The 10,977-nt window shown below is 44.7% G+C and overlaps 1 protein-coding gene across 1 annotated transcript; it reads right to left on the reverse strand.

Annotated features, from left to right (window-relative positions):
• Positions 1–838: 838 nt before the first annotated feature.
• kctd12.2 (potassium channel tetramerisation domain containing 12.2) lies at positions 839–3,526 on the reverse strand. Its single transcript, XM_076303184.1, has one exon. It carries the CDS (start codon positions 3,371–3,373, stop codon positions 2,525–2,527), a length of 849 nt encoding a protein of 282 aa, XP_076159299.1. The 5' UTR covers positions 3,374–3,526; the 3' UTR covers positions 839–2,524.
• Positions 3,527–10,977: the final 7,451 nt, after the last annotated feature.

Raw genomic sequence — 10,977 nt, forward strand, 5'->3', positions numbered from 1 at the left:
CACATCACATAAACTGTTATTGAGTGTTGTTGATACACTGAACTTGTTCCCTCGGAACCAAATCTGACAGCAAGCAGCTTTGGAGTTTTAGAAGTAGGCTGCAGGCAGGCAGCTGGTGGATACATAACTGGCATGCGTAAGGTAATGGTAAGGTAAAAGCAACGACCGAAATGCAGTGTTGAAACACGTGTATGAAACGTATTAAATATGCAAACACAGATCCAGTATAAACACTGCACCCCCCCCCCCCACCCCCGAAAAAAAAATCTCCCGTTTTTGGAAAGCTAAATGTTGACAGGTATGAACAAGTGTGTGGATGTGTGAGTGTTTGTGTGTGCGTGCACACTAGTGTATAGGTCTGTCCAAAAGACTGTATATCTCTAAAGGCTGTATCGTGGATTTAGTCATTTTAGTCCTGTGTCGTGTGGGTCTAGCTCCTGATGACCTGTCTTGTGTGTGTGTTCCTGAAGCCTCTGGTGTGTGTGCGTGTGTGTTCCTGAAGCCTGTGTTGTGTGTGTGTGTGTGTGTGTTCCTAAAGCCTGTGTTTTGTGTGTGTGTGTTTCTGAAGCCTGTGTCGTGTGTGTTTTTTCCTGAAGCCTGTGTTGTGTGTGTGTGTGTTCCTGAAGCCTGTGTTGTGTGTGTGTGTTCCTGAGGCCTGTGTTTTGTGTGTGTGTGTATTCCTGAAGCCTGTGTCGTGTGTGTGTGTGTGTGTGTCGATGTCCATACTGAGCGCGGTGAGCCATCAGGCTTCAGGGAGTTGGAGTTGACGCTCATTTCCATATGCATCACTGAATGCTGCTATTTTATTCTCAGCACACAGAACAGCCATGCGACTGAACAAATGCAAATTAGTTTATTTACATGGACAACAGAGTGCAAATATCATGTGTGTCTGTGTATATCTGTGTGTGTGTGTGTGGTTGGGGTGGAGTCACAACATCATGGGTTGAACAAATAAGATTTGGCAAGCGAACAGCATCCTGCCAGAGGGCAGTCCAGTGTGTGTGTGTGTGTGTGTGTGTGTGTGTATGGTGGGGTACACAGCTTCCTCCAGTGTGGGTGAGATATTTTCAGTCCATGTGACGATTGCTCCACAATGTGTCAGAAACAGATGCTGAAAAAACCTTGATCCGCCAGCCCGTTCTGGTCCATTAAACCCCCTAACCCCTCCTCCCCCCACACCACAGGGTACAGTGTGACAGGAGCGAGCAGACATCAGTGGCAGACAGAGCTGACTCTGTGTGTGTGTGTGTGTGTGTGCAAGTGTGAGTGTGTGTGTGTGTGTGTGTGTGTGTGTGTGTGTGTGTGTGTGTGCGTGTGTGTGCGTATCTGTGTATGTGTTGACATCAGTGGCAACGAAAGCTGATTTGTGTGTGCGTGTGTGGACTTCAGTGGCACACAAAGCTAAGAGAGAGAGAGAGAGTGTGTGTGTGTGTGTGTGTGTGTGTGTGGACATCAGTGGCAGACAGAGTTGAGGGGAGGGGGGGTGTCAAAGGTCTGCTACATTAACAAACACACACACAGACACCAGCCTACAGGGCAGCCATACATACAGTATGCACACACACACACACACACACACCAGCCTACAGGGCAGCCGTACACACACACTCTAACACCAGCCTGTAGGGCAGCTGTACAGACAAATATACACAGACTCACACACAGGGCAGCCGTACACGAACACACGCACACTCAGATCAGCCTACAGGGCAGCCGTACAAGTACACACACACACACACATAAAACCACACATGCAGGCAAGCAGGCACACACACACACAGGCACCCACACACACACACATAAAAACTCACACATGCAGGCAAGCAGGCACACACAGACATAAACACAGCGTACTGGACTGACGTACACACATACAAATAGCAGATTAAAGCTTTCTTTAAATATACAAAATTCTAGTATAAACACTTATGATAGTTTCCATAAAAAAAATCTGCCTCAGCCAGTGTGTGTGTGTGTGTGTGTGTGTGTGTGTGTGCGTGTGTATTTGTGACTCCACAGATGCTGGGAGAGGGCAAACAAAGCATATCTGGGCAGTGAACTGCTCCCATATTAAATTTGGCATGGCATAAACAAGGCAAAATGTAATAAGATCTCCAGAAGAAGTCATCTTGGCAGTGCAGCTCTGGAAACACAGAGGAACTGATGCACGAGTCTCTCTGTCCAACTCATTTACCCTGGCATTAAACACACACACAAAGTCGTCAGGTGTTTGACAAATATAGATTTTGAGCGTCCAAATTAACACTCAAATCAAAATAAAGCATTAAAGATTAAGACTTTTTTTTACAAACAACTTGTAATAAACAAAATCTGAAGTTGTTTATGAATATAACTATTAACAGGTCACAGAACTAAGCATTAAATTCCATGTCTGGATAGAAAATCGCCATTATCATAAATAGACTATGCGCATAAAGGTCCACTTTTACATTTTGGTAGGCTAATAGATATTTCTTGATGGCTGAAAGCTTTCGACAGAGCGGTCGCGTGTGAAGACCATTCAGTCCCGGCAGAAGACGTACTCGGTATAGCTGCTCCACACCTTGTCTTCGTTTGGGTCGTTACTTGTGTAGGCGCATGTGCCTGTGGAGCTACACGCGACCATATGAAAGCCTGCCTCTGAGAGCTGGTCGAAGGCTTGCTCCAAGAAGTTATACTTCAGGTAGTACCGGGATGTGTATCTCTCCGGGGGTCTGTCTGGGTCCCTGCTCTCGTTCAGATTCTCGCCAAAAACTTCTTTGGCGAGGGACGTCTTTCCACACACGGTAATCCTCGCCACGCGCCGGAATTTGTGATCTGTTTGAATGTCCCTCCCGATGGTGTAGGAACCGCGATACCCGATGGTGATGTAGCCCGACTTCCGTGGGTCAAGAGAAGGGGAGCAGGGGTTTGTTGTGCTGCCGGGAGACGCAGCCAGGCTCGTGCTCGCAAGAGCTCCAAGCATAGCTTCCTCAGGATCGCCACGACACACCTCCTCGCTCGGGGAGTTTTCTTTGCTCGTCGAGGATCGGAGACGTTTAGATAGATCGTGCAGCTGGAAAAAGTCTGCCTCTTTTTGGAGACTCGCCCTCTCCCTGAAATAATCTGGCAACACAAGCGTTAAATTCCGCAGGTAATCCAGAATATATCTGAAGAGAGCCCCGTCGCGGTCTATGAAGAAGCGGCCCTTGCTGTCTCTGCTGAGATCCGCGGGGCTCCGCTGGCTGAACATGGTCCAGAGGCGCGAGCTCGGCACAGCCAGCAGGGTCGCGTGCCGCGTCACATACACCTGGCCGCCAACGTTAAGCTCGATGATGTCTGGAAAAGGGAATCCAATGTGATCTCCGCTCGTCTTGTCCGCCTGTGCCATGACTGCGAGTTTGCGAAACTCTCCTCCGGGAGTAGCGGCTTCGGAGCGCGAGACGTTTTTAAAGGTTCGTCTGAGGGGGTTGAACGCGCTCGCGTGGGCGGGGGCTCACTGCCAAGATGGACGTACCGTTAACTCTTTACCTCCAATAACCGCGTTTGTTAACTACCAACGATTTACTTTTCCTATATGTTTATCTTGATAACACCCGGGTCATGTCAAAGTAGGTAAAACTTAGGTTTTAGGCTACGTAAAATTTACTGAGAACACTAAACAATAAGCGTGCATGAGTTTTCAGGAAACGCACTAAGCCAACATCTCTGAATTAAGAGAAGTTCTTGTTTCTGTTCTGAAATGATGTCAGCCTGAACAATGGTGTGCTGATTTGAATACCTACACTTTTAATGTGTAATATGCATAAATGAATGCAAATGATGTATGCTTATAAATGTCACCATTCCGTGCACCTCCGTCTTGGTATTTAGAGTCTAGAAGAAGGTATCATGGGAGGTGAGGTTGGCATAATGCGCAAGCGCAGGTGACCTTTCAGCGGAGAACTCCGCTGGTCGTTATTTACCCAAAGAATCCATTTTAGAGCGCATGCAAACGGCACTAAGTCATCTCCCCGCCCCGCTTCTCTTTCACTTCCTTCTCCAGGCCTCCACGCGCTCTGCGCTGCGCGCTCTGGCATGTCTGTTCTTTCCATCGCCACAGGGAAAAACACGAAATGAAGAAATACCAAACGATGCAGCCTCAAGAAAAACACTCAACCCAAAGAATAAAACATGACCAGAAGATCTGTCAGGAGCAAAAGCGCAGGTTATTGTGGACTATTGTGGTAAAGCAGCCCTTATGAAATAGTAATACTATTAGATTTATACAGTAGCCTAGTGTATAATACTTCCATGATATTGTGTAATACTTCTATATCCTTGCCCTCCATAGTGTTCCTATAGTACAGTCTTATATAACTTATAGTATTTCCCAAAACATTATACGATTTCTCCCAGATAGCAAGGGGCTAGCGGACCACTGTCGGCCCACATGGGGGCAAATCTGGCGGTCCGCTGGCATTTTGCTCATCGGTTCTCTGGCGGGTTGCAGAAGTGACCACAAGTCAATCTGTCAATCTGCCAATCTGATTTTGCTATCTGGGCTATACTGTATGGTGTTACAATAAGATTACCGTGTGTGTGTCTGTGTGTGTGAACATGTCTGCAATCTACCTTCTGGATCTTGAAAACAGACGAGGAACAACCAGGGAAATGTTACAGTACAGTAATAACAAAATGTACAGCATCAAGAGTCAACATACATCTCAGTGCCAAATCACCTGATTAGCGTCAACTTCTTTAACTCATACTTGTCAACCACTGAAGCACAAAGTGCGTTACTCCCCATATAATACCACTAAAGCACAGATTGCGTTATTCCCCATATAATACCACTGAAGCACAAAGTGCGTTACTCCCCATATAATACCACTGTAGCACAAATTGCGTTACTCCCCATATAATACCACTGAAGCACAAAGTGCGTTACTCCCCATACCACTGAGAGCTGCCCCAATATTCAGAAGAGGCGACAGACTCGTTGGCTGACAGCGACATCTCCTGGTGGATCCTTGTAACTGTTACCTGATTGCCACTGCACAGTAGGAATTTTCCTTTTCAGCAATATTCAATGAACTGGATACTCATTTAGTGCTAAGAGGGGGGGTAGGCTACCTAAGTAGGGTCATTCTCACACTGAACCCCGGAGGTGTCATTGCAAGATGTCTTTTTTGTGTATATAGAGAGAATCTGGTCGTTTTACTAAATTGTGCATTGGTCTTACTAAATCATGCTCTCATTTTGCTAAATTGTGGACTAATTTTTCTAAATTGTGTGTTCATTTTACTAGGCTACATTGTGCTCTCATTTAATTGTTTTATATTTATTCTGAGGTAAGAGAGGGGTCTCAGAGTGTTAGAGTTATCTCAGGTGAGATAGGGGTCTCAGAGTGTTAGAGTTATCTCAGGTAAGAGAGAGGTCATTTCCTGTCGGTAGTGTGAGTTCTGCTCCATCCTTACATAGTTAGTGTGTTAGTGTAAGTAATGCCCCTTCCCTATGTCTGTTAGTGAGTTCTGCGCCTCCTTGCATCACTACTGGTGGTATCTATTAAGGCCACTGATTTAATCTGAACAAAATACAATAGAAATGCATAAAATGCAAACAGTCTGACAAGATAGCATATCAGAGAGCGATTGTTCATTTTTGAGCACACAATAGAAACACTCTCACTCTCACACACACCCTGCAACTGATAGCAGCACAGTGGCTCTGGTCTCCTGTGACATGTCAGGTTTGAGTCTGCCAACCTGCACTTACCACCAGTAGGGGGCGCTAGTGTATCACACTGCAGTGGAGACCCAAGTTTCACCACAGCCATCACCCCATCACCACTGCTCTGAGCTCTTTACATGAGTAGGGCATTTGCTTTTGAACTCTATTACAGAGCAGATTCCTTTCATTGACATTCCCCTCAGGTTCACAGAGTGTTTGTGTTGTTTGTTTGTACCTGTACCTGTGTTTGTGTGTACCTGTAAAACATTAGAAAAGAAACCAGAAAAGCACAAAAATACACACAATATTCCTAGACAGCATAACATGCACACACACACATACACAAACACACGCACCATGTAAGAACACTGGTAGGAATGAGCTTATGCGTTGTGTGAGGTTGTGTATTATGTGTGTTGTGAGTGCTGTGTGCGGTTGTGTGCTTGTGTGCTTGTGTTGTGTGTGCTATGTGCGGTTGTGTAAGGTTGTGTGTGTTGTCTGAGGTTGTGTGTAATGTGTCTCATAACAGGAAGCTGCATCAGGAAGCACTGATAAATTAGGGTGTGGATATGATGACCTCTGTGGGTCATTTTTCCACCCTTCACATCCACTGGCCTCGTAATGATGAGCTCCCTTTTGGCTGCAGGGCAGAAACACTCAGGCTGTCAGCCTGAATCTGCCCTCCCAGTCTCAAAACCAGCGTCAGCCAGGGCCAGGGAGAGAGAGAGAGAGAGAGAGAGAGAGAGAGAGAGAGAGACAGAGAGAGAGAGAGAGAGATGTGAGGAGAGAGAGAAAGGAGATGAGAGGAGAGAGAGAGAGAGAGGAGACGAGGAGATAGAAAAAGAGGAGGGACAAAAAGTGACAAACACCAACAGCGTAATCAACTTTATTGAGCTGAATTCAGATGCCATTAGTTTGGATGGAAGACATCTGTAAACAAACGTGTATATGACACCACTGTGAACAACACACACACACGCACATGCATACGCACACACACACACACACACACACACACACACACACACACACACAGATTGAAGAAATGAATGGAACAGGAGAATCGAACACATTGGCCCTGAATGATACCTTCTGCATATTAATGAACATGGAGACCCGTGTTCAGATGATTGATTTGTTTTGCTCCTGTTGTGGCTCTAGCCAGTGCAAGTCAGAGCTGCTGTTTGTTACCACTGAAGCCTGGTGCTCACGGTGAGGAGGGGGTGAGTGTGGGATGGGGGCTGGGTCAGTGTGTGTGTGTGTTTGTGTGTGTGTGTGTGGGGTGGAGTCTGGGTTAGTGTGTGTGTATGTGTGTGTGTGTATGTGTGTTTGTGTGTGTGTTTGTGTTGTGTGTGTATGTGTGTGTGTAGGTCGATGGGTGCGTGGGTAGGTCCCTATGGTGCTGATAGTCATACCAGCACAGGTTAGAGTGTGTGTGTGAGAATAGTGAGAGAGATGGATTGAGATTGATGCTGCATCACATATTTCTGGTATTTAACACACCATTAGTCCCACAGATATGGTAAATATAAACACAACCACATACACATACACATACACACACACAGACACACACACACACACTAACACACACACAGACACACACACACACATCTTCTCCTCTTCTACTCACTCTGAGCTCAGAGTAATTAACTGGTGGCTCTCCTAATGGTTTCATTTCTCTCTCTCTCTCTCTCTCACACACACACACACACACACACACACACACACACTCCTCTCACACACACTCGCACCACTCGTCAGGACACACTTATTTGTTAGCAGAACCGCTGGTCGATAAATCATCTCTTTCTTTTCCCCTGTTATTTATCAGCAGAGCTGAGGACACACACATACTGAGAGGTAGTAAGTACAGCACACACCAAACCCTGTGACACCCAGGGGGTTTCATGCATTTATATCCTCTGGGCTGTTTCATTGTAACCTGACTCTTGCCAGATGAATTTCGTTCCATCTAGCTCCGCCTAGCACCACTCACATCCATCTGGGATCGCTTCCATTAAGAGCGATTTCGGCACCAGATTTTATGGTAGAGCCAATCAGGACGCAGGGCGGAAGTTTCATAGATGTGACGTAGCGTAGAAGCGACTGTGAGACTGTTCTCAGCATCACGGGTTGGCTTCGATGTGAGTGGTTGAAGTAGCACGTCAATATATGACGGACAAGTGGCTTATCCAATCATATGCAAGGATTTTTGATAAGGCCCAGCCTTCTGAAACACCATTCCAATGGATCGGTTCCAGATGGATGAGTGGAGCTAGGCGGAATGAAATTCATCTGGCGAGAGTCAGGTTAGTTTCATTGGGCCTGACTTGCTGATTAACGGAATAGGGTGAATTTGCAGACCTGTCACAAATTTTTTTTTTTTTTTTTTTTTTTTTTTTTTTTTTTTTTTTTTTTTTCCCGTCATCTACTTCCTGAATTTTTGGTCAACGATACCCGGGACACCGAACCACCGGGGCACATGAAATTTGGTGGGTATGTAGCCCCACTAGACTTTTACGGAAAAATTTCGTTTCGTCCCCGGGGTCCACTCCCCCCCCGTGCTGGGCCCCCCGAACCGCAAAAAAAGCAGTTTTTCCTAAATAACTACCTGAACCGTGGCACCGAGGATGAAGAATCTTTTATGGTATGTTGGTCTCAAGGGCCCACATCAATCTGGCCCATAATCACTCATTTGTGATTTGCACCCCCCCGGTAAAAAATGAAAATGCAATATTATTCTGCTTTAATCGTCCCTATCTTCAGTTAAGATGTTCAGAACTGCACCAAATTTTATGTGTATGATTGACCTGGCATTCTCTGGGGGTATGCCAAGTTTCGTAGAATTTCATCCATGGGGGGGTCTTTAAAAAAATAGATTATGTGTACATTTAGTGACTGTACACTCATTGGCCTGTAGATGGCGGTGCACACATATACACATGCACACACACACAGGCACCCACATACTATCGGTATTAGAACGGCTGATACATAATTACAAATTCAGTAGGATTAAAAGAAAGCCAAAATAAATATTCATCATCATCATCATCATGGCTGCATTTCCAGTATTGGCGATAAGTAGTCGTTTGTCCACTAGATGGCGCATCGTTGCAGTGAGACGTAATTTTGTTGGAAGTTAAACGTGGGTTGGAATACAATGGCCGCTTCCTACAAGGACTATAGTTTACCGCAGAGAACGTCTAATAAGGATAGGATGATGTTCACATGAAATGTAATTCCCATTTCTTCTTGAAGCCGAAATAAATCTGAGGATGTTTATCGGACATGCTTGGTTTTTACTGCAGGTACGTTAATCTTATAATATCAATAAGGACCTAGGCAATGTTACCGTTAGCGTTGGTTGAGTGATGGAGGCCAATTTGATTGATTGCATTTGTAGAAAACTATAAATGCGGTTATACCAAGCAAATTGATAACAGCACTGTAATTGTATCTTTCGACTGTCATTTGTTGCACGTGCTACAAAAATCATTCTGTGCAATGGAAGATTTACCAACGTTACACCGATCTGATACAGTTTTGCCTACATGCGTGAGACTGAGACGCCTGTTTATTTTGTTTGAAGTGCGTGCAGGGTCTGAGAGGGGAATCGATGTGCTTTGATTCCAGCTTGGTAGTTGTAGTCTGTGAAATTAAAAAGCACGTGTGTGTGAAGTATCCAAACAATGACACCTTCATTTCATTATGGCTGCTTTAGCAACACACCATAAGCTACTGTTTAGGCTAGTGGGTCCCATTTAGAGGTGGCTACTTCATTCGCGCTTTCCTTGACTCATGGAGCTGCGTGAATTTTATTACAACTTTTCGCCACGATATGGCAATTTAAGTCCGCTTGATACTGTAAGGCTTAAGCCATTGGTTTCCAAAGGAGATTTTATTTGTGTCGCCAGCATAGCTTATTGACAATTTATGTTGTAAATAGGCCTACCTTATAAGCCTACCTGTAGCTTAAGGAAGCTAACAGCTTTCTATTAGGATCTAGTTTGTTAGTTACAGTTTTGTCATAACTCCCTGATGCATTTTTGCATTTAGAATAGCCAGAGCGTGAACAATATCGGGTGCCTATGGACTAGGCTCGCTTGGTGAACCCAGCCTGATCTGCCCGCTATTTATTTTTTGATTTCTTAAAAGATTGAGCTTGGTCTGGTGAAAGCCAGACTAGCCATGGACCTCAGTTACACAATGCAAGGGAACATGAATCAGCCTATATTTGCACGAACAATAACGGACAACAGCTCTTCAACTTTGGCCCGTTAAAATGTGTATGAACAGTCTAGCGACGCATTTCATCAAGGCCCATTTGGACATGTCAGTTATTTGCACCACTAGTAAAACAGCATTTCGTTTCAGACTACTGTTACTTAATTTGTGCATTAACAATAACGTTTCAGACTACTGTTACTTAATTTGTGCATTGACAATAAAGTATTACATGAACTAAAGATGACTAAAATCTTATGTAGAAGAAGAAACATTCACACTCTAAAAATTGCTGGGTTATTTTTTCAACCCAAACGCTGGGTCGAGGCTGTTGGGTCATTTTGTTTGGTTGTTTTTACTCATATTGGGTCATTTCTGTAACCCAGCTTGCTGGGTTGATAGTTTATCACTGCTGGGTTGATAGTTTAGGGCTGTGCTCCCTCCTGTCCCCCACCTGAGGTGGAGTACACTACCCAGCACCAGGGTGACTTCAACACAGCTGCATAGTTATTTGAAGGTTGAGAGAGAAAAAATCGGCAGGCAGGCAGGCATATTCTCTCAACCGTCCAGTCCAGCAGCTGTGAACATGCAATGGAAATCAGGTGATTTCGGAAGGTATGTATCTGCTTTTATTTATTTATTTTTATCCAGACGGATTTTAAAAGTCCACCCAGAGACATACCCTTCCTGGTATCAAGGAATATTCTGCCTGCCATTTCGTTCAGCTTCAAGCAGGTTAGCAGGTGTCATTCATTCCAGCTAATATTAGCTACTGTTAATGTTAAATCTACACAAAGACAGACTCATAAAAACATAGTTCTGTATTCACTGGGTAGGAACTGCTGAACAGAAACAAAACAAACTTTTACAACGAACTACAATTAGCATACCAACAGCTGGTAGGTAACGTTAGCAGACTTGGAAACGTTATGCTAATTAAATATGCTTCGTGGCTAACGTTTGTCAACTAGCTAACACAGTCGAAGTAGTCTCTTCACAACACACGTAACTTACGATAATAATCATGCCAAACAACATCTTATTAAATCATTC

The sequence above is a fragment of the Alosa pseudoharengus genome, unplaced genomic scaffold (genome assembly GCF_046254945.1).
Source record: "Alosa pseudoharengus isolate Yale_2024_CS ecotype anadromous, Long Island Sound unplaced genomic scaffold, YU_APseudo_1.1 YU_APseudo_1.1_scf_24, whole genome shotgun sequence".
NCBI classification, from domain to species: Eukaryota; Metazoa; Chordata; class Actinopteri; order Clupeiformes; family Clupeidae; genus Alosa; species Alosa pseudoharengus.

Coding starts and splice junctions, on each gene's coding strand:
- kctd12.2 (XM_076303184.1), bottom strand. CDS start 3,373: ATGGCACAGGCGGACAAGACGAGCGGAGATCACATTGGATTCCCTTTT.